Source organism: Megalopta genalis, chromosome 1, assembly GCF_051020955.1.
Source record: "Megalopta genalis isolate 19385.01 chromosome 1, iyMegGena1_principal, whole genome shotgun sequence".
NCBI lineage: Eukaryota > Metazoa > Arthropoda > Insecta > Hymenoptera > Halictidae > Megalopta > Megalopta genalis.
Genome location: NC_135013.1, coordinates 7,977,848 through 8,002,500, shown reverse-complemented (window position 1 = coordinate 8,002,500; position 24,653 = coordinate 7,977,848). Strand labels below are relative to the sequence as shown.

The 24,653-nt window shown below is 36.9% G+C and overlaps 3 protein-coding genes and 1 long non-coding RNA gene across 9 annotated transcripts in view; 2 read left to right on the top strand and 2 right to left on the bottom strand.

The window, feature by feature from the left end:
* The window catches only part of LOC117228612 (uncharacterized), a 9,390-nt gene extending 283 nt beyond the window's left edge, over positions 1–9,107 (bottom strand). Inside the window, exons 1-5 of the mRNA XM_033484452.2 lie at positions 8,973–9,107; positions 6,342–6,599; positions 4,137–4,304; positions 3,502–3,906; positions 1–800 (exon numbers count right to left, since the gene is read on the bottom strand). The exon at positions 1–800 is cut by the window's left edge and continues 283 nt beyond it. Of these exons, the coding sequence (XP_033340343.2) occupies positions 477–800; positions 3,502–3,906; positions 4,137–4,304; positions 6,342–6,599; positions 8,973–8,987 (1,170 nt within the window). The 5' untranslated portion in view covers positions 8,988–9,107 and the 3' untranslated portion in view covers positions 1–476. The remainder of the gene's footprint in view (positions 801–3,501; positions 3,907–4,136; positions 4,305–6,341; positions 6,600–8,972) is intronic.
* On the top strand, positions 25–1,053 carry LOC117228614 (uncharacterized). The gene is made up of 2 exons (XR_013033042.1): positions 25–162; positions 529–1,053. It is a non-coding gene; the product is annotated as an uncharacterized LOC117228614 (long non-coding RNA).
* Positions 9,108–11,491: 2,384 nt separating the features above from the next.
* Positions 11,492–24,653, top strand: part of LOC117228670 (uncharacterized) — a 14,306-nt gene continuing 1,144 nt past the window's right edge. Inside the window, exons 1-3 of one of the 4 annotated variants that reach the window (XR_013033012.1) lie at positions 22,211–22,338; positions 22,703–22,894; positions 23,627–23,689. Coding sequence is in view for 2 of the 4 variants with exons in the window: in XM_076520382.1 (XP_076376497.1) it covers positions 11,621–12,289 (669 nt within the window). In the remaining 2 variants the exon portion in view is untranslated. Of the gene's footprint in view, positions 12,318–22,210; positions 22,593–22,702; positions 22,895–23,626; positions 23,690–24,653 lie in introns of those variants that run through there. The other 3 variants (XR_013033011.1, XM_076520382.1, XM_033484554.2) reach the window with 3 other exon arrangements.
* Positions 13,586–16,503, bottom strand: LOC143259184 (uncharacterized). Of its 3 annotated transcripts, none has more exons than XM_076520401.1 (3): positions 16,123–16,503; positions 15,794–16,038; positions 13,586–14,520 (listed from the first exon to the last, which is right to left on the bottom strand). In XM_076520401.1, the coding sequence occupies exons 2-3, from the start codon at positions 15,794–15,796 to the stop codon at positions 14,158–14,160; spliced, it is 366 nt and encodes a 121-aa protein (XP_076376516.1). In that variant the 5' UTR covers positions 15,797–16,038; positions 16,123–16,503; the 3' UTR covers positions 13,586–14,157. The 3 variants fall into 3 exon arrangements, with proteins under 3 accessions (XP_076376516.1, XP_076376520.1, XP_076376509.1); XM_076520405.1 differs by having other exon boundaries at positions 15,794–16,026; XM_076520394.1 differs by having other exon boundaries at positions 15,794–16,503.

The window sequence follows — 24,653 nt, the reverse complement described above, 5'->3', positions numbered from 1 at the left end:
CTTTCACGGTACAATGACTCTGCTTTTTGACAAATAATAAATAGCAACGGGAGTAACAACAATTGTTCAATGCGACGTGATAACAAGGATATTGTCTCGTGCGATGAATCGGGATCGGGCCGACAGTGTTAACAACGACAACGTTAAAAAAATATAGCGAAGGTAGCGAATATATGATATACATAATATTTATATTACAATAATAATATTATATATATTATATATATGATATTATTATTATAATAATATATATAATGTTTTCATAAACAAATTCTAATAATCGTCGTTATAATAATAATAATATTATATATAATATTATTATAATAATAATATATATAATATTTTCATAAACAAATTCTAATAATCATCGTTATAATAATAATAATATTATATGTTATATATATAATAATAATAATAATATTATATATATAATATTATTATTATAACAATATATGTAATATTTTCATAAACAAATTCTAATAATCGTCGTACTGAGATCTGTAATAACTACGTCTCGGGTAATCGTAGTATCTTCGATTGCTGTACTCGTCGCGGTACCTAGACCTGGCCTGCGACTCCTGCCGATACCGGAAGAGGGGTCTGAAGATGATGTCCTCGGCGACGTCCATGTCGCCGGCCGCCCTCGGATATTCATCGTGATCCGGGAACAACGGCGCGACGATGCCCCATCTTGGCACCGCGACAGGCGCCAGGAACAGCTCCTCGTTCAGCAGATTCGAGGATCCGTCCGGCAACAGCGACACCGGCATCGTTTCCTGCGTCGACGGCACGATCGCGATCTGAAAAATGCCGGAACTCTTTTAAAAAGTATCCGCGTTCCCTTGGTATTCGCGCGCGTCACCGGAATTCATCGTCGGATGGAGGAACGGTGAAGAAAAAAGAAGCGGCTGCTTTGCTGGTTACATTTTATTAGAACCACCTTGTATGTGTGTGTGTATACAGCTTGACGGTTTCTCTCTCTCGCCAGAAGAAAGTAACTTCTATTTATACCGCGAGGATGTCATAGACGCGAAATAAATTAATATACGCGAACACCGCGGCGACGCAAAATTATTTCCGTGCACGCGAGCAGACGCGAAAGATTTATCGCGACGTGCGCGATTCGAACAACAACCGCGTCGAACTTATTATCATCGGATTACCCAACGATATACAGGTCAGGAATTTCCCATGCGACATCCGCTACGACGGATTTTAAACGTACGCTGACGCTCGGAAATATTCGATGCTCGAGGCGAGACGTACAGGGTGTCCCAGAATTATGGTATTTGCGGGAAACGAGGGGTTTCCGAGGTGATACGAAGTAAATTTTTGCTTTACAAAAATGTTCTCCGAGGCATCGTTCACGAGTTATTGAGAGGAGAACACTGACCAATAACACTGTCCGACACGATTTTTGGGTTCCTATAGCCACTATGAAATTCTTGTAGAGCTTCACTCCCTGAACAAGAATCCGAAAACCGAATTGCTCCATCACCCTCAGTTTTTTAAATAAACGAACTTTTGTAAAAACCCAAAGTTTCCGACAAAAATGAGGTATTGCATGAAAAGTACAAACGCTAGAAAGTTCTAATCAGTCTCAAAAGATAGAGGAGAGTTTCCCGAATATAGTGGCATGCAATTTATTAATTGTTTTTCGTGCTAAATAGCAATAAATTAATGTCAAAGTTTAAAAAAGCGTTGACGTGAGCAGTTTCTGCGCAATATTTTTGTATTTTTACGAAAAGCTTTTGGTTCGGCACGAAAACTCTACCCAGGATCGGATTCTGTAGACATTTCTGAAGAAGAAACGGCCCGGTAAAAGTGTCGGAACGATATACATTTCGAGTAGATCGAGAAAATGTTCGACGGCAACATGTACACGACGTTTTGCCGCCATGAGCTTCGCTGCTCGCTTCTCTCTGTCCGACAGGGCCGAAGCTACGCGTAGTCAACACCGATGGAGGGATCCAATGGGGCACCCACTTTTCGTAAATAATATTTGAATTTTTTTTAGTACTTCAATGTTCTGTTTTTTTTTACATATTTCTGTGGATAATAATCACCAAACTGTGATATATTTCACCAAAAAAATCACACCAGAGTATTTGGAGTTGGTAACGAAAGTATTCTAACACTAGTATAATTTTGACTTCTACGCCATGTAATTAAATAAATATTTAAATATATATTTAACGATATGTTTCAAGAAGTTTAACGTTTTGAAAATGATTATTTATTCATGATCGTATTATCGTTATAATTGAAATGATAACTGTATACATGATATACTTGTAATTCGAACAAATTCAGAATGAAATGAATATTTTTTGTTCATTATTTTTCTTTTATTATTTCACCATTTTTAATTTATGATTCACAGTTTGGTGATTATTATCCATAAAAATATGTAAAAGAAGACAGCACATTGAAGTACTAAAAAAAATGGCACGCCCCACACGCTAAGTGGGTGCCCCATTGGATCCCTCCATCGGTGTTGATTACCCATAGCCTCGGCCCTGTCGGACAGAGAGAAGCGAGCAGCTGAGCACATGGCGGCAAAACGTCGTGTACATGTTGTCGACAAACATTTTCTCGACCTACTCAAAATATACATCGTTCTGACTCTTCTATCAGGCCGTTTCTTCTTCAGAAATGTCTACAGAATCCGATCCTGGATAGAGTTTTCGTACTGAACAAAAAACTTTTCGTAAAAATACAAAAATATTGCGCAGAAACTGCTCACGTCGACACTTTTTTAAACTTTGACATCAATTCATTGCTATTTAGGACCAAAAACAATTAATAAATTGTATGCCACTATATTCGGGAAACTCTCCTCTATCTTTTAACACCAAATAGAGAACTTTCTAACGTTTGTACTTTTCATGCAATACCTCATTTTTGTCGAAAATTTTGGATTTTTACAAAAGTTCGTTTATTTAAAAAACTGAGGGTGATGGAGCAATTCGGTTTTCGGATTCTTGTTCAGGGAGTGAAGCTCTACAAGAATTTCATAGTGGCTATAGGAACCCAGAAGAAAAGTTTGATTTTGTCTGACAGTGGCCAGCTCGCCTGGCGCTAGGCGGCCGAGCCAAAGAGCGGTCGAAGCTTAGCTCCGCCGATTGGCTCGACTGCCTCGCGCCGGGCGTGCTCGCCTCTCATTGGTCAGCGTTCTTCTTTAATAACTCGCGAACGGTGCCTCGTAGAACATTTTCGCTAAGGAAAAAGTTGCTTCAAATCTCCTCAGGAACCCCTCATTTCCCGGAAGTGCCATAATTTTGGGGCATAAATAACGATTCCCCGAAATTGCGAACGGATTTTTCGAGCCTTCCGAGCCTTTCGAGCCTGACGCGCGAATGAAAATAACAAGTGACCGAATTATCGTCGATTCGGTTATTTATTTCGGTTATTTATTTCGAACAAAATCTTCTAATATTACGCCGCTACCAAAAATTCCATACGATTACGCTCGTGTTTAGGAGATTTTTATGCGTTTACCTCCGACCCGAGCGTCGACGTCTTCCAGTAATCGGGATTAACGGTCAAGGAGGACCGATCGATGTAGTTCTGCGTTTTCTCCTGGATCTTGTCGCTGTTGTCCTTCAAAAATTGGACCTGCTTGTCGACGGTGTTGCCGGACAGCTGGTTCGGCAGAATCGCCACTATGGGAGTGTCCACTTTGCCATTGTTGACGCTGGAAGGGTCGATGACCGCCACTATGGGGACCGCCACCTTCCTCGAGTCTTCTTCCGGCAACGGTGCACGTTGGCTCAGCTTCTGTTCCAGGAACTCGGACTCGATTTTACGATCACCGTTCACCGGTATCTGCTCGATTCCCGCATCCGCGAACGCGTTCTGGCCCGGCGCGCCGTCGTTTTCCCGGAAGCCGGGGGTTGAGTCACCCTGTAAACCGAAGATCGAACGTACACAATTCGGTCGGACTCGCATCGGGACGCGTCGCTTATCCGAATTTTACGTAACAGCGTGTCGTCGCTCGTTCGCCGAATCGCGCGCGAGAACAGATCTCATCCGCGATGATTTTTTTTCGCGCACTATTCGCATTGCGCAACCCGCGCTTTATCGCAGATTACGATCAGAATCGATCGGATCTCCGTTGAATTATCGTTCTCTACCTGCGGCACGTAGTCATCCGCCTGCTCGCCTTCGGCCAGCAATCGATTGTCCACCGAGGAGGACTCGATCAACGCAGCTTCCGCCTGCTTCGTTTCCGTGATGTTCTTTCGCACGTCCTCCAGATTCTCGGTCGGCACCACCAGAATGTGTTCGCGGGCCGAGATGATCTTTAAAAGAAACGTTACGTTATCGGTGGACATTCTTCCTTCGTCTTCCGCTTCGTCTTCCGCTCGTGGACTTCTTGAATAAATGTTCGACAGACGTTTCATTTCGTCGCGAACGTGACATGATTTTTTATAGGACGAGAGCTGCGTCGGTTATGTGCGGGTGACACTAATTTTTCGCCAAATTTGAACGTTCATTTTCGTTATATATATAATATATATAATGATAATATTATAATAATATATTATTAATAACATATATATAATATATATAATAATAATATTATAATAATATATTATTAATAACATATATATAATATATATAATAATAATATTATAATAATGTATTATTAATAACATATAAATAATGTATATAATAGTAATATTATAATAATATATTATTAATAACATATATATAATATATATAATAATATTATGATAATACATTATTCATAACATATATATAATATATATATAATAATAATATTATAATAATATATTATTAATAACATATAAATAATATATATTATAATTAACACTTCCACGACCACGCTAGAGACCTCGAAAATTTTCACAAAATTAAAATATTTCATTTTATTGAACAAAAATTACTAAGCAAACTTATATGGCATCGATTACTTCTTCAGCATTCGTAACCTCTTGCAAATCTTAATAAAATTAAGCAATCATTTTCAATTTTTCATTAATCATCCATTCGGTTGGCTAAGTGTCAATAATAATAATATTATAATATTATTAATTAATATATTAATGATATATATTATATACATACAATAATATACATATATATATATATATATATAACGTTAGAATTCCGTCGCGTCCGAAACGTTTCAGTCAAATTCAGTTCGTTCGATTATATTATATATATATATAACATATTCGAACGAACTGAATTTGACTGGAACGTTTCGGACGCGACGGAATTCTAACGTTATCCGCTGTAATAAATTTTTACTTTCTAGTTTCGGTTTAATTAAAATTAGCCACTAAAATTGATTATTAATCAGTTAAGTGTGTTTGACGACTATATCCGTCATGGACATGTGGCAGAATTTTGTGTCATGACGATTATATCCGTCATTCGTAAAATTTTGTTACAATTTGATATTTAAATTGTAATTCTAGCGAAAACTAAATTATATTCGTGAATTTTAATATATTTAAAATGTTCAGAGATCAAGAAAGAAATGAAACGAATAAATGAAAATTATAAATAATTTGAGTTGGATTCATAACTTTCTGAGAGCTGACTGGTAATCGTCGTCGCTTGATTATCGCGACACACACTGGTGGGCGCTTTGCAAAGAGATCGCCACGGTTAACTGGTTAAAATTAATTATTAAAGGTAATTATTAAAAGTAATTATTAAAATTAATAACTTAAATCACAAAATTAATTCATTGATTAACATTTCTATTCTGTCCTTCGAAATTCGAATGAAATTCGAATCTATTGTCGCCAATATTTAAGCATTCAAATAAGTTTAAGCACACGATAATCATCGATTTTCTTTCCCTTCTAAGAAATCATCGCAATCGATAAATTTCTAATCGCAGCAACTGCGAAGAAAATGCTACGCAAAGAGGTCAATTAAATTGCTTCGACTTCGTGGGAATTTTAACGGCCTATTGTCGGCGCTGAACCCGTTAATTTATCGAACGAACGTACCGATTTCGATTTTTAAAAAATTCCACGAAGGTCTGCGCACATCCTAACGGAGAAAATCGTCGATTGGAAACACGTCCAATCTAAACTATAACAATTAAGTACGCGTATGCGATTAAACTGCTACTCGATATGAACTCCTGCTGTTTGAGTATTTTAACAACGTTCAAACCGAATCGGTTTTCTTGATCGACTGGAGCATTAATCCGGGTAATAAATGTTCGCCGAACTGCGTATAATTTTAATTAGACGTTAAAAAGATCCGCGATCTGCGCGCGTTATAGAAACAGCGCGCGCGCGCGCGCATGTGTGTGTGTTTGCGCGTCGTTCTATATAGCCGTGTATACGGACCTTGTTTGGATCATTAGCTGGTAGAATGTAAACCTTCCTTTTAACGACGAGACCATTCAGCGAGCTATTGCTGGCGGTTTGGTGTACAGCATCCTGAATAACTGGATCCTGAACGACCGCGGCGATCGTTTCGTTCTTGTCTCGAGGTGTCGGCGGCAGCAAACTCGCCACGTCTTCGGCATCGAGCGGCTTCGCCGTTGAAATTCTGCTACTGTGGAGCATCAGGATCGCGAAGAAAACGAGCCCGAACATTTCCGTCTGAAAACGCACGGTCGTTAATAAATTAGCAGATAATAATCGGATGGACCGAGCGAATAAATTAATTTGTAAATTATATATATTATGTAACTAAAATTTTACGAACTATATATAATAAATGTAATATTATTATAAATGTAATATTATTATAAATGTAATATTATTATAAATATAATATTATTATAAATATAATATTGTTATGAATATAATATTATAAATATAATATTATGAATATAATATTATTATAAATATAATATCATAAATATAATATTATGAATATAATATCATAAATATAATAAATTATTATAAATATAATATTATGAATATAATATCATAAATATAATAAATTATTATAAATATAATATTATTATTATTATATAATATTATATAATAAAATTTACAAACTATATATTATAATTTGTAAATTTCTCGATTAGAAACTGGACGATTAGTGACAACTGGACCGCGGATCTTCGCGCGAAAGCAAACGTTTCCGGCATCCACTGCAGGAAGCAACAGCATCGACAAGCTAAAACTTGTTGAATCGGTACACTCGAATTGTTTAAATTTTGTTACGATTTTAACGCGCTAAGCGCCGAATATCACAACTCGAAAAACTCACGCGATATGAAAATCATTCAATCGATGAAATCGAAACTAGAAAGTGCAAATTTTCCGCCGGAAATAATTAGTTTAAATTTTTTGTTATATAATCTTAACGCGTTAAGCGCCGAATATCACAACTCGCAAAATTCACGCGATATCAAAATCATTCAATCGATGAAACCGAAACTAGAAAGTGCAAATTTTCCGCCGGAAATAATTAGTTCGGTTATTTTGTATTCTACAAATCCTAGCGACGTTCGATATGTTCGATATACTACAACGAAAACGAATTTCAAAAGCCTGGTTAAAAATTATAATTATTATTATTTTTTATAATAATTATTATTTAAATCGCCCGTACGCGACCACCCACGCGACATCGAACGTATTAAACTAATTTTTAATGGTACCTAATTTGTTTGTAAATGCGTAAATATATCCGCGGTCCAATAATAATCGTCGCCGCAGACACCGACGACTATGAGATTTATTCTGTCGCAAGTATTTGAACGTTGTTATGCAATACCGAGTCGACCAACAAACCGAATGAAATTACATTGAAGGCATTGCGAAAAATGTCACAATCGTTTCTCGGACAACGTTCTGCGACGATTAGGTACTTTTTTGAATGCCAATATTTCTGAAACGATCACTTTTAATCGCGTAGCAGTTCTACGCCTTTTTTTATCTGTTATTAGCGAACGAGTAATGAATAATGATAATAATAACAGTAATAATAATAATAATAATAATAATACTAATGATGATAATAATAATGATGATGATGATGATGATGATGATGATGATGATGATGATGATGATGATAATGATGATAGTAATGGCGACCGAACACACAATTGATGGCAAGCAACGCGCAATAATACGCTACGTATACCGTTCTCCGATAGTAATAATAATAGTAATCGTAATAATAATAATACTAATGATGATAATAATAATGCTGATAATAATGGCGACCGAACGCACAATTGTTGACAAGCAACGCGCAATAACATGCTACGTATACTGTTCTCCGATAATAATGATAATAATAATAGTAATAATAATAATAATAATAATAATAATAATATATGATGATAAGAATAATAATGATGATGATAATAATGGCGACCGAACGCACGATTGATGACAAGCAACGCGCAATAACACGCTACGTAATCCGTTCTCCGATAATAATGATAATAATAATAGTGATAATAATAATGATACTAATGATGATAATAATAATGATGATGATGATGATGATGATAATGATGATAATAATGGTGACCGAACGCACGATTGATGACAAGCAACGCGTAATAACACGCTACGTATACCGTTCTCCGATAATAATAATAATAATAATAGTAATAATAATAATAATATTAATAATGATGATAATAATAATGATGGTGATGATAATAATGGCGACCGAACGCACGATTGATAACAAGCAACGCGCAATAACACGCTACGTATACCGTTCTCCGATAATAATAATGATGATCATAGTAATAATAATGATAATAATAATAATGATGATGATAATAATAATGGCGACCGAACGCACGATTGGTGACAAGCAACGCGCAATAACACGCTACATATACCGTTCTCCCATAATAATAATAATAATAATAATAATAATCGTAATAATAATAATATTAATGATGATAATAATAATGTTGATAATAATGGCGACCGAACGCACGATTGATGACAAGCAACGCGCAATAACACGCTAAGTATACCGTTCTCCGATACCATTTTGTGCTTCATCCCTTCGGCGATCACGTCTAGGAGGAAATCTTCGTTTCGACTGGGAACTCCGGCGAACGTCTTTTCGAGTCTGGACGGTGATAACGGTCCGTTCGTATTTTATACCAGCTGCCGAAAGAATTATCGTTGCCCTGCTAAAAGACGTGAGTATCAGCCTTGCGGTACATCACTTTGGCCGGCTATACCTTGAACCTGCTACTTGCGTTCTCAGCCCGTTATCTGTCCTTTCGCAATTATAACAGATCCGAACCGTCCTCGTTAATGAACGCCCATCCCGCAGCTAACAATTCGCCGTTTATACACGCGAGAGTTTGCAAAATCTGCGGAAATAGAATTCTTCTAGGAGCCCGAATGAATAATTTCGCACCGTAACAACTGCGCCGGACGGTTTCCGTCTCGTCTTTCGATTCGCAAAAATTGCGACAGAGGCGAAATTATTATTTTATTTAATTATGTTATTGAATGTATTATATTAATTATATTAGTTAATTGGATTATTATGGTATTTCCACGCTGACTTTAACGAGAATTAAAGTAGGCTTAAAATAATAGAGGTGAAATTACTATATTGTATTATTTAATATATTATATTAATTATATTATTTAATTAGATTATTATATTATATTCACGCTGACTTTAACGAGAATTAAAGTAGGCTTAAAATAATAGAGGCGATATTATTATATTATTTTATATAATTATGTTATTAAAGATATTGTTTTATCAAATTATTATATTATATAGTTATATTATTTTCAGGCTGACTTTAACGAGAATTAAAATAGGGGCAATATTTCAGATATGTATAATATATATCTTTATATTTCAATATTATATAATATATATCTTCATATTATTATATATATATATATATATAAATATAATGTATATATAATATAATATTGAAATATGAAGATGTATATAATATAATATTGAAATATGAAGATATATATTATATAATATTAAAATATAAAGATATATATTATATAATTTTGAAATATGAAATAATGATATATTTATTGTATAATATTGCAATATAAAGATATATATTGTATAATATTAAAATATGAATATATCTGAAATATTGCCACTATTTCTTTTTGGTAACCTATATATATATACTATACATATAAACTATATATATATCATATTTAAATATTTTAGAGTAAAGTAAAAATATATGATATATATATATATATATAATGTAATATTGAAATATGAAGATATATATTATATAATATTGCAATATGAACATATATATATATCGGAAATATTGCCCCTATTTTTTTTGGTAACCTGGAAAATGGACCGGCTCCCATTCATGTTTGCACAGCGCTGTGCCAATTTGCTGTGTCGAACAGCGAGACGGTAAATTATGTGTTCCGTGGAAGGTTGCCCCGATTCTGGTTACGTTTTATCGGTGAGTCGACTGACTCTCTTGAATCATCCGATCGCTGCTAAAGGGTAACTGACACGGAAGTTTGCGCTTCCTCTTGTGTTAGTTTCGGTTCCAAGATCGACGTGTTTTTCAGCGAATTTTCCACTCTCTCGGTTCTATTCATCGATGAGCTTCTATTCATCGTACTTAGACCGCGCACACGGATCTTTATGCAAAATAACACTGTTCGTATCGACTCTTAGATCAAACAGGATTTACATGAGATTGTGTTTCTTCTTTTGATGACGTTAGTTATTAGCGAAAGCAATGCCGTTGTAGTATTTTTAAATTATTCTTCTTCTGTCATCGTTGTTCCGCGTGTTTCGTTTATTCGTTTATTCGTTCTCGCTGTGAATGCATAAAATCCGTGGCCTATTCGTCGGTATTGAGAAACTGCGACCGCGCGCGAGAGACACGTGCACGTTAATAAAAATTAAGAATGTTTTTACTTTACTCTAAAATATTTAAATATGATATATATATATATATATATAGGTTATATGTATAGTATATATATAGGTCACCAAAAAAAAAATAGTGGCAATATTTCAGATATATTCATATTTTAATATTATATAATATATATATCTTCATATTTCAATATTATATAATACATATATCTTCATATTTCAATATTATATAATATATATCTTCATATTTCAATATTATATAATACATATATCTTCATATTTCAATATTATATAATATATATCTTCATATTTCAATATTTTAAAGTAAAGCAAAAATACTATTAATTTGTATTAACGCGCACGTGTCTCTCGAAAACGAACAAACGAATAAACGAAGCACGCGGAACAATGCCGACAGAAGAAGAATAATTTAAAAATACCTCACGCCATTGCTTTCGCCGTATACATCGAGGATTTACGTGGTCTCGTGACGAAACACCCGCGACACGTGGCATTCGCGGCGAAAAGAAAAAAAAGAAAAAAAATGAGAAAAAGAAAAGAAAAAAACGAAGCAGCGCGCAGCAGTGTTCTAGGTCGTCGCGGATCATTCGGGACGGACGGCTCCGCGTTAGTGCGTCGTTAACAATATCCCGCTGTTTAGCGATCGATTTAGCAGGTGGTTTCGATACGGCCTATAAAAGTGGGAGCGCCGCTTCCTTGTTTCTTAGTTCCACTTAGATAACCGAATACATACCATTACGTTTCGCGGCCGCCATTTACGAGAATGGGCTTTGTTCTTCTTTCCCTTAGCTTGCTCTGCCTGCTGAACAACAACGCGGCCCTCTGCGACGAATGCGAACGCGCCGCCGACGAGGCCGCGGCGGAATCCGCTTCAGAATCCGCGGCTCCAATCACCGGGATCGTCCCGCGGGTCGAAGGGCAAACCGTCGAAGGGCAGACCGTTAGACGCGAATTATGCTCCGACGTCTCGTCGGACGCTTCGACCGCAAACCCCGTCGTCGACGACGACGAAACGTTCGCGTCGAGCCGCCGAGCGATGCGGACCGCCGAAGTGGAAGCGATCAGCCGCGAGCCGTTGATCATAGATCTAGGAAACATTCCGTACGGTCGTCTGAGACGATCCGATTCGAACGAGCTTACAGATAGCGCGGCGGCCGAGCAGGAGGACGAGCCCGAGCCGAGCGAGGACGACGACTCGAGCGAGGACTCGACGGCGGATCGAGGGTCCGAGGAGGATCCGGCAACGAATGTTCGCGAGGAGAGGAACCTGGACTCCGACGAGATGCTCGACGGTGTCGAACAGGACCGAGGACGGACGCTGGACGGCTGGTATCGTCGTCGGAGCCCGTTTACGGAACGAAGGTACTGGTCCAGCGAGGAGAGCCGACCCAGGCGACACTTTATCACGGTTCCCGTGTTCCCGGGCAGATAACACAGATTTTTGTTTCTGAATAATAAAGGTACATTTTGGCAAATATCGCAGAGAAATGATTTCACGTGTGTATCATGTATATCTTAGAAATTTATTTGGCTAGTCTCGGTCGCTGAAAATAAGAAAAAAAAACAAAAGGGAAAAATCGTATCACAAACTCGGTTTTGCATGTGCTTGAATCGACGATATTAAATAGGAATAATTACAATTAAATAGATGCGTTGGTTGTGCTTTGGTTCATAGCTTGTCGAACTTAAGATTAAAAGGGCTTAAACGGTTAAATTAGCGATCACGCGGCCGCGCGCTTCTTCGTGCTGAGAAGAATGTGTGTCTCGGAGAGATCGGCTCGGTTAGAAAGGCTGTTCGATGATCCGCGATGGCTCGTCCCTCTGCGCTCTCTTTGTTGTCCAGAAGAGACGCCATTGTCATCCGCTCGAGGCCCCGGCGAATTAGCGGCGCGGCTATTTTTCGCTCCAACTCTAACGAAGCGCTAAGTGGCGCGACTATGTTTCCTTCTTCTTCTTCATCTTCCTCTTCATCATCATCTTCTTCTTCTTCATCGTCATCTTCTTCTTATTCTTCTTCATCTTCCTCTTCATCATCATCATCATCTTCTTCTTCTTCATCTTCCTCTTCATCATCATCATCTTCTTTTTCATCAACATCATCTTCCTCTTCATCATCATCTTCTTCTTCTTCTTCATCTTCCTCTTCATCATCATCATCTTCTTTTTCATCTTCCTCTTCATCATCATCTTCTTCTTCTTCATATTCCTCTTCATCATCATCATCTTCCCCTTCATCAACATCATCTTCCTCTTCATCATCATCTTCTTCTTCTTCATCTTCCTCTTCATCATCATCATCTTCTTCTTCTTCTTCATCTTCCTCTTCATCATCATCATCTTCTTCTTCTTCTTCATCCTGTTCTTCTTCTTCTCCTTCATCGTCATCTTCTTCTTCTTCTTCTTCGTCTCCCCCATCATCATCATCATCTTCTTCTTCTTCTTTTTCTTCTTCTTTTTCTTCTTCATCTTCATCTTCATCTTCATCTCCACCTGCATCTTCATCTTCATCTTCATCTTCATCTCCACCTGCATCTTCATCTTCATCTTCATCTTCATCTTCACGTGCATCTTCATCTTCATCTTCATCTTCACCTGCATCTTCATCTTCATCTTCACATGCATCTTCATCTTCATCTTCATCTTCATCTTCACCTTCATCTTCATTTTCATCTTCGTCTTCGTCTTCATTTTCATCATCCTGTTCTTCTTCATCTTCTTCTTCTTCTTCTTCATTCTCTTCTTCTTCTACGTCTCTTCGACCTTAAACGTTCAAGTCCCAAGCATCGCGATCGCGCTCTTCAAATCTTCTGTCGCGATCAAACTTTAGTGACGTGCATCGCATAGCTACTTTTTTTCTCATTTTTTTTCTTTTTGTTGTGTTTGTTAATCTCGACGAGCACTGTCGCGCCGCTGGGACTCAAATCCGTGAAGCCGCGAAGAACTGCCGGCGCGTTCGAAGTTGTTGCAGACCTTAATTACTTTCTACTTAAGTACTCCTGTCCTGTGCTCCCCTCCGTGCGAACTCTTCGTGTTCTCAGTGAATCCAAGCTCCTTCTGAAGCTGCGCGACCTTCCGCTTCTAAAGTCGCCAGGATTCTTCTTATTCGCCTATATTACGGACGATGTCTTCTTACGCCTATGATAAACCTAATGAAAGACGATGGTCGCCCGGGGGGAGAGAGAGGAGGGCGCAAAAGTATGTCGGACGAAGGCCACGCGTGTCTCTTTGGTTTCCAAATCACTGTCCAGTTTCGCTTGCTTTTTTCGCTGTCGACGACAGCCGCGGGGTGTCAACGATGACTCAGAATCGGTACCCGCGGCGGTTCGCCTCTCTCACGCGCTCCCTGTACGCCAGCTGTTGTCTGTAGACGAACAGTGGTCGGAGGGCGTACGTTCCCGCCGCGGTCTCAAGGTCGTCCTGATCTTCCTCGTCCATGGTGGCGCTGCGTTTCGCGATCGAGCCGCTGTTTACAGTGTCCTCGGGCGGGCTCAGTCTGCTCAACAGAAGGCCGTAGACCAACGGGGATGAATCAGCTGCCGGTTTCAGACCGGTCGGATCTTCGATCAGGACCGGAACTCCGATTACGGTCGCCGGGTCGCTCGACGATCGCGCCGGAAACGCTGCGCCGCAGCCGACCAGGGTCAGGAAAACTGCGATTGCGATCTGAAAAAGATTTCGTTCTGTTAGTTCAAACTGCCTGGTTGTTGTTGTTTGTATTTATTTGCAGGATTGTAGTATATAGCGAATTTTATAGTAAATTCTAATTGGCGCTCAGATGCGAATCAAAAGATGGACGCGAAAATAGAGGATTTGGGAAGAGGTGATTGTTCGATTATTATTATTTATAGTTGTTGACAATCGGTGAGACTACATAATTATAATTATATTATTATATTATATATATAATTATATATTTCCAGCATTTTTATTCGGGATGCAGAGTAAATTGTCTCTAATCGACGCTCGGATTGTACACGAGAATGGACAATTCCGGGAGAGGAGATACGATTTTATAGTTTCTTGTATTAGTTATAGTTTATTAGTTATAGTTATAGTTATAGTTTCTTATAAATATTTTCTATAAAATTATATATATATTTTCTTATGACATTTTATATTTTTTATATTTTCTAGTTTTAAGAGTTTTCTTTTTTTTTAGATACCGATTCTCAATAACTATAAAAAGGAGCCGCGAGGCTCGAATAATCGTATTTCCACTTCCCGAATTGTCCATTTTTGTGCGGAATCTCAGCGACAATTGGGGAGAATTCACTATATTTCATTTTGGTAACCCAAGGATTTCGATCTGTCTTCGATCTTGAAGATATATCTACACTTTTTTGTATCTTTTTGTATATTATATATTTTATTATATATTATATTATATATTATTATATATATATTAAATATATATATTATTATATTATATTATATATTATATATTTTTTATATATCTTCACAGATTCGTCTCGCTTTCAATTATAATTGTTCGACGTCCACTGAGACGAGCGAAGCGACGTCCACACAAGCGAGACGAATCTGTGAAGATATAATATAGCTATATATATATATATATATTATTTATTATATAATAATTATATAAAATAAATTTTATTATATAATAATATAATGAATAAAATTTATTATATAAAATATTATTATATAATATTATTTATTATTATTAAATATATAATATAGCTATATATATAGCTATATATAAGATATAATAGAGCCTTGCAGTCGAGTCCGCAAGCTCGAAAAGACAGATCGAAACCCTCCGGTCACCAAAATATACATTAAATACACTAAATTCTCCCTTATCCGAACCGTTGCATTTCTTCAAGTTACATTTCAAGAGTTCATTTCAAGAATCGAAGAAGACCAAAGTCTCCAGGTCACCCAAGAATGTTCGACCAGATTTCAGAATAGCTCTTACCATTTTGCCGTGCGGTTCGAAGCGTTCTTCTCCCAGAGTCCGAAGAATAATGGCTCAGCCTTCCAGACTCAATGTCAGAAACCAGACGATAGAAGGTCTCCCGAAGCGTCTCTCGACGATGATGCCAGGCGATTACTAGTGTCGATCGAAGTCGTACTCGAGTCTCCGAATGCCGGATAATAGGTTCACGAGCGATAGATCCGCTGGGACCGATCGGTGGCGAGTTTGTGCCCCTGAGAAGCATTCTTCGAGCATTTATACGAAACAATGACGTCAAACGGGAGCACGCTAATGGTACAGTGACGTATCGGGACAAGGTGATAACTGACCTGGTAAACTGGATGAGACCGATCCGGCACCCGGCAACGTGCATCCTTCTTGCATCGGCGTTGCAACGCCGGCTTGTTTTCACCGCGGCAAGGATAGACGATGATGATGATGATGAGTCCCTGGGTCCAACGTTTCGGACTGACGCAGTTCGTAAACGACGCGCGTCAACCCCGCTAATCGAGCACGCGGAACACCGCGGAGGTGATTCGGCATCACGAAAATGTGAAATGCGCAATTCGCGTGCCGTGCAGGGTCAACAAAATATTTAACGACCGCATACCGGCGTTCGTTCCGACGCTCGAATCGCGAATCGTTGGATTTACAGGGGGTATCTCCACGATAACTGCGAAACCGATATTTTTACAAGCGAAGACCCCGAATTTGGTCTTTTGGGAATCTGAATTTTCTACTTGTGAACTGCACACTTCGATATTATAATATATAATATATATTATATAAAATAATAAATAAAAAAATAAAAAATAAAAAAAATAATAAATAAATATATATTATTATATAAAATATTATAATATAATATAATATAATATATTATTATATAAAATATTATAATATAATATAATATATAATATATTATAATATAATATAGTATATAATATATTATGATATAATATAATATAATATATAATATATGGCATGTATTATAATATATAATATAACCATTTAAGTGTGTTTGACGACTGTATCCGTCATGAAGACATGGCAGAATTTCGTGTCATAGCGATTATATCCGTCATTAGCAAAATTTTGTTACAATTTGATACTTAAATTGTAATTCTGGCGAAAACTAAATTATATTCGTACATTTTAATATGTTTAAAATGTTTAAAATGTCGCTCGAATCTCGAATCGCTCGATTTCCAGAGGGCCTCGTTCAATGAGGGACGATGCAAGTACCTCCACGATAACTGCAAAACCGATATTTCTACAACCGATATTTATACACCCGAATTTAGTCTTTTGGGAATCTGGATTTTCTACTTGTGAACTGCACACTTCGATATTATAATATATAATATATATAATATATATTATTATATAAAAAGTTATAATATCATATAATATATTATTATATAAAATATTATAATATAATATAGTATATAATATATTATGATATAATATAATATAATATATAATATATGACATATATTATAATGTATAATATAACCATTTAAGTGTGTTTGACGACTATATCCGTCATGGAGACGTGGCAGAATTTCGTGTAACGACGATTATATCCGTCATTAGCAAAATTTTGTTACAATTTGATACTTAAATTGTAATTCTGGCGAAAACTAAATTATATTCGTACATTTTAATATGTTTAAAATGTTTAAAATGTCGCTCGAATCTCGAACCGCTCGATTTCCAGGGGGCCTCGGTTCGATGAGGGACGATGCAAATATCTCCACGATAACTGCAAAACCGTCATTCGTAAAATTTTGTTACATTTCGATATTTAAATAGTAATTCTGGCGAAAACTAAATTATATTCCTACATTTTAATATGTTTAAAATGTTTGAAATGTCGCTCGAATCTCGAATCGCTCGATTTCCAGGGGGCCTCGATTCGATAAAGGACGATGCAAGTATCTCCACGATAACTGCAAAACCGATATTTCTACAACCGAAGCCCCCGAGTTTAGCCTTTTGGGAATCTAAATTTTCCCACCTCTGAACTGTACACTTCGATATTAAAGCGTCAGTTTTAGTGGATGTAAACCTCTGCGAACTAATATACGTATATGGTTTTTCTTCTATGTGTGGCTCGTCATAGTGTGCGTTTTTCCGCCGTCTTAAGGTGCAAGTTTTCGAAGAACTCTTTCGATCGGTAATACCGGTAATACACGTGTCATGTTCGCGATATGTTCGCACGACGGACAGAGATATTCGTTGTTACCCTCGACGGGCACATTTTTGCGTTTTCAACAACGCATTTTCTATGATAAAAATGTGCTTTTGTTCCGCTTAATGCGACTGCTTGTCGACCAGGCGACTCGACGAAGACAAGGAAGAGAAACGTGGAGAAAATACAGTAATGTCTCTCTAATTGACACGCTCAGATTGTGCACAAAAGTGGACAATTTGGGAAGTGGAGATACGATTGTTCGAGCCTTGCGGTTTATTTTTATAGTTATAAATTGTCCACAATTATAAAAACGAGCCGCGAGGCTCGAATAATTGTGTCTCCTCTTCCCAAATTGTCCATTTTTGTTTCCCAAGCTGAGCGTCAATTAGGGAGATATTGTACTCTAATAATAATATTACTGTACACTAATGTCTCCCTTATTGACGCTTAGATTGCGCACGAAAATGGACAATTTGGGAAGAGGAGATACGATTAGTCGAGCCTTGCGGTTTATTTTTATAGTTATAAATTGTCCACAATTATATTATTGACGCTTAGATTGTGCACAAAAATGGACAATTTGGGAAGAGGAGAAACGATTAGTCGAGCCCCGCGGTTTATTTTTATAGTTATAAATTGAGCCGTTTATTTTGAAAGTGGCATAAGTCACTTTGTTTTTAAGTCGATATATTTAAGGGTTTGCGTTTCAACACGTTTAAAAATATGGATGCTAACTTTCGAGAAGATTTACTTGTATTTGTTATCTCAGGATACTGATATTTTTCTCGGTATAAATAATTTCGTATAAACATTACAAAATCACCACTTTTCATTACGGTAAAGTGACCTATGCCACTTTCAAAATAAACGGCTCAATTGTCCACAATTATAAAAACGAGCCGCAAGAGTCGAATAATCATGTCTCCTCTCCCCGAATTGCCCATTTTTGTTTCCCAAGCTGTGCGTCAATTAGGGAGATATTGTACTCTAATAATAATATTACTGTACAGTAACGTCTCCCTTATTGACGCTTAGATTGTCCACAAAAATGGACAATTTGGGAAGAGGAGCGTTGCGAATTCGAGCCTTGCGGTTTATTTTTATAGTTATAAATTGTCCACAATTATAAAAACGAGCCGCAAGGCTCGAATAATCGTGTCTCCTCTTCCCAAATTGTCCATCTTTGTTTCCCAAGCTGAGCGTCAATTAGGGAGATATTGTACTCTAATAATAATATTACTGTACAGTAATGTCTCCCTTATTGACGCTTAGATTGTCCACAAAAATGGACAATTTGGGAAGAGGAGCGTTGCAAATTCGAGCCTTGCGGTTCATTTTTACAGTCACGAATTGTCAACAATAAGAACGAGCTACAGGGCTCGTATAATCGTGTCTCATCTTCCCAAATTGTCCATTTTTGTTCACAAACAGAAGGAAAATCAGGGAGAAATTACTGCATTGATCGTTTGTTTGTCATCTTCAACTCTTTGCTGTACTTTGTCGAGTCCGAATCGTGACGAAAATTTCTAGTTATTATTATATATTATATTATTATTATATTATTATATTATAATATCTACTTATTAGGTATAAACGTTATTCTGTCCTTTAAAATTGGAATCTCTTGCCATCGATATTTAAACATTGAAGTAAATTTTCAAGCATTCAAGGCGTACGATAAACATCAATTATTGCAATCGAAGAATTTCTTAATCGCAATAACCGTGAAAAGGATGGGCACATCAAGGGGTTAACATTTTTGTACGCTCGTTCTTTGCACAGGCCAAGATATCATCATCGTCAATATAATATTATTGGGTCGTTCGGCAACTTGCTTCGTTTTACAACAAAAATTTCGTTTTGTAAGGGTGTTACGAAAGTACTTAATTCAGTATTATCAATCATAAAATAAGATGTTATCAATCATAAAATAAAATAAGCTACCAGAAAAATGTCAAACAGTTTCATTTTTACTCTGGACATTAAAAAATCGTCTTTCATTCTCTCGCGAAAAAACGAAGCAACTTTTCGAACGACCCAATAATTATTATTCGACCCAATAATTATTATTATTCGACCCAATAATTATCATTATTCGACCCAATAATTATTATTATTCGACCCAATAATTATTATTATTCGACCCAATAATTATTATTATTCGACGCAATAATTATTATTATTCGACGCAATAATTATTATTATTCGACCCAATAATTATTATTATTCGACCCAATAATTATCATTATTCGACCCAATGATTATTATTATTCGACTCAATAATTATTATTATTCGACCCAATAATTATCATTATTCGACCCAATGAATATTATTATTCGACCCAATAATTATTATTATTCGACCCAATAATTATTATTATTCGACCCAATAATTATTATTATTCGACGCAATAATTATTATTATTCGACCTAATAATTATTATTATTCGACCCAATAATTATTATTATTCAACCCAATAATTATTATTATTCGACCCAATAATTATTCTGAAACGTGATTTATTCATTTTCTTTTCCGGAATCCATTTCGAAGGTCCAGCCGATGTTCAAAAGCCTCGCTTTTATCGCTCGACGATGGCAAATTTTGTTCCAGGAAACAGAACGAACGTTTTCCATCGAGCACAACAATTATTTATCGGAAGTTTCAAGTAATATTTTTCCTCGTGCGCGCGCGCCTCGAGTGTTCGCATAGTTCGCACTAACTTCGCGTATATCTCAACGGATCGTTGAATTTAAAAGGATTGCACAATTGAATTCGACGAGATTCCAGGAAAACCCGATTCCATTCGAGCCTCGGCAAAAAACGCGTTTGACCGCGCGCGAATGCAAATTTCGCCGCACAGCCGCGTTCACGATCTATGTATGTATTGGGTTGGCAACTAAGTATTAGGGGGACCGGAAAGTAATGTCGTTTCTGCGCATATTTATCTGTTTGAATTTAATGCAAACAAAAACGACATAACTTTCCGGTCCCCCTAATAATTGCCGATTTCAGTTATAAGATGTCTCTCACTCCCATTTTTACGATATCCGTATATGTTATATTATAAAATTATATATATATATATATATATATTATATTATTAAATGTTATATTATATTACAAAATTATATTATAAAATGTTATATTATTAAATTATTAAATTATTATGTTATTTTTTATTATCCGTGAATGTTAGCAACTGGACAAATTGAATGCAGCGGTCAAGGAAAATATAATATAATATATATAATATTATAATATAAATGTTATATTATAAAATTATTATTATTATTATTATCATTATTATTATTATTATTATTATTATTATTATTATTATTATGTTATTTTTTATTATCCGTGAATGTTAGCAACTGGACAAATTGAATGCAGCGGTCAAGGAAAATGTAATATAATATATATAATATTATAATATAAATGTTATATTATAAAATTATTATTATTATTATTATTATTATTATTATTATTATGTTATTTTTTATTATCCGTGATTGTTAGCAACTGGACAAATTGAATGCAGCGGTCAAGGAAAAGCGACCAGAATTGGTCAATCGTAAAGGTGTCATTTTCCTGCAGGACAATGCTAGGCCGCACACGTCTTTGTCCACTCGGCAAAAATTGATGGATATTGGTTGGGAATTGATGTTACACCCACCATATAGCCCTGATCTCGCGCCATCGGATTACCACTTATTTCGATTCCTGGACAACTCCCTTCGTGGTAAAACTTTTAACGATGACGACGCTGTAAAATCTCACTTAACTCAGTTTTTGGCCGAAAAGGATCAGACTTTCTACGAGCGTGGAATTTTCAAGTCGTCAGAGAGATGGCAAAAGGTCATCGAACAAAATGGAAAATACATTACAGATTAAACTTCGTTCCAAGTAAAGAAAAATTTGTTATTTCATCGAACAAATCGGCAATTACTTAGTTGCCAACCCAATAAGTTATTAAGCGATGATTGGAACCTGGCCGGTTTGTCGCCGCGACTTCCGGTCGCAACCGGTGCCCGGAATGATTCAGTCGAAGTACGCAGAATCGGGGGCGGTTATGCAACGTTCGCGCGAACGCGCGTCCGAACGACATTTTCCCTTGAGAGGCCCGGTTGTTTGTTTACACGGTACGAGCGAGTCACGCGTCCAGCATCGTGCCGGAAAAAACACGCAGCTTTTAAAAGTCATTTTCCGATTGCTTGCGCGGCCAGTCTAGCCTCCGTTCGCAGAACCGGAAGCACTTTCGTGCCGCGGTTGCAACCTCCGCCCGTCCGTTCGTTCGTCCCACGGTTTCGCATTTTCTTTTTAGAGACGATCCGTTGAAAATCTTCGGTCAGTTCATCAAATCTGAAAGTCTTCCACACACAAGTCGAGAACAGGAAACGTTCGAGACAAATTGTCCGGTCGTCGTTTTTCCATGGCTGCGCGTCGAATCCACGCGCCATGCTACTTGAATAATGTTACATATTTTTTTTAATTATTACTTACGATTTTTTGCGATCAACTGTGGGCTCGATATCGTCGTATTGTAATTCAACGAAATTTTTGGGATATTAAGATTTGTTTTATATTCGATGAATCGCGTGGTGCGAGCAAACTCGTTCGATTTTACTGATTAAAGGAAAATACGGGAAATTCTCCCTAATCGACGCATAAGGTCGCGCATAAAAATGGCAATTTTTTCTTTTTTTTATAGATGTCGATTGTGAACAGCTATAGAAACGAGCCGCGAGGCTCGAATAAGCGTATCTCCGCCTCCCAGATTGTCTGTTTTTGTGTGCAAGCTGAGCGTCAATTGGGGAGAATTTATTGTACCTCGGCCAGATGCTATTTTTACAGGAAAAAATGGTTAAAGTAACGTTTACTGGCCCGAGCACTCTGTTGGAAGGTAAATTACTTGCACGATTACTATTGCAATTACTCGCAATTGCTATTGCACGATTTGACAAACATTTGTTTCATGGGAAAATATCTTTGTTACGTTGTCTCTTTTGATACCATCGAACTTTAATTTCAATCATTTTTCTATATAGTATATTAATACAGTAAATTCTTCCTAATTGACGCTCAGATTGTGCACAAAAAAGGGCAATTTAGGGAGAGGAGACACGATTTTATAGATTCTATATTTTATTTTGTATCTTTTATATTTTATAGCTTCAGAGTTTTTTATATTTATTTATCGATACATATTATTATTTATTTACCGATTTTCAACGACTATAAAAACGAGCCCCAAATTGTCCATTTTTTTCTGACCGTCAATTAGAGACAATATACTGTATCCCGAATAAAAATAACCCTGAAATAGCAAAAAAAAACAATTGACCTATAATGTACCTTTTAAAAATCATGAGAATGAATTTTCATTTTCGTAGCGTCATCTGTGCGACCTCGTCGATGATCATCGAAGCCCGGAAACGGGAAAATTGCGGTATCATAATTAGATTTTCACCGCGGAAAATATTAGCACGACTTTCATAATCGGTCCAAGAAATTTTGAAGCGCGTCGTTACGTCATCGCTTTACAACGTTCACACCGTGGATCCTGGACATTGTAGATCCCGCTAAATCCACCGGTTTCTCGTGAATTTAATCGACAACATTTTTCATTTTACAGATCACCGAATTGAATCTCACGAGCCTCGACCTCGACCTCTCGACCTCCTCGCCGGCGTGCAGGGTGAGTGGAATAACCCCATTGTCTTGTTGAAACGACTCACCATTTATTGACTTCAACAACAACTGCTTCCTATAAAATATAACTATCGTCGTGTATAATGCTAGAAACGGGTACAAACATTTTTTTTCTACTCGAAAATCGTTCGAAATTCGTGAAACCGCGAAACGAACGTGTAAAAATATTCGTCTTACACGTGTAGCGATTATTATTCGAATCTAGTCGTATCGTAGAGTTCGTAGATCTACGGAACGAAAAAGAAAGAAAAAAAGAAAATGAAAAATAGTAGAATGCGCAATTTGCCTGGATTTTCGTTGGCCCATCCTGTACGCGCGACTTTCACCACGAGAAACCGAACGGAGCCAGCCAGCCGATTTCGGCTGGACAAACACGCTTCTCGAATCGATTTCGTGACTGAATATGAAATCGCCAAATATCGTATTCGCCTCGCGAATAACGATCGTTGATTTTTTACCCACTTTATCGACCGCTAGCCTATTAATCGGCTTTTCGATTGCCGATGTTTATCGACCGATAACCTATTAATCGGCTTTTCGATTTGCCAATATTTATCGACCGATAGCCTATTAATCGGCTTTTCGATTATCGATGCTTATCGACCGATAGCCTATTAATCGGCTTTTCGATTACCGATGCTTATCGACCGATAGCCTATTAATCGCCTCTTCGATTACCGATGCTTATCGACCGATAGCCTATTAATCGGCTTTTCGATTAACGATGCTTATCGACCGATAGTCCATTAGTCGGCTTTTTGATTGCCAATATTTATCGGCCGATAACCTATTAATCGGCTTTTCTATTGCCGATGCTTATCGACCAATAGCCTATTAATCGGTTTTTCTATTACCGATGTTTATCGACCGATAGTCCATTAATCGGCTTTTTGATTGCCAATATTTATCGGCCGATAACCTATTAATCGGCTTTTCTATTACCGATGTTT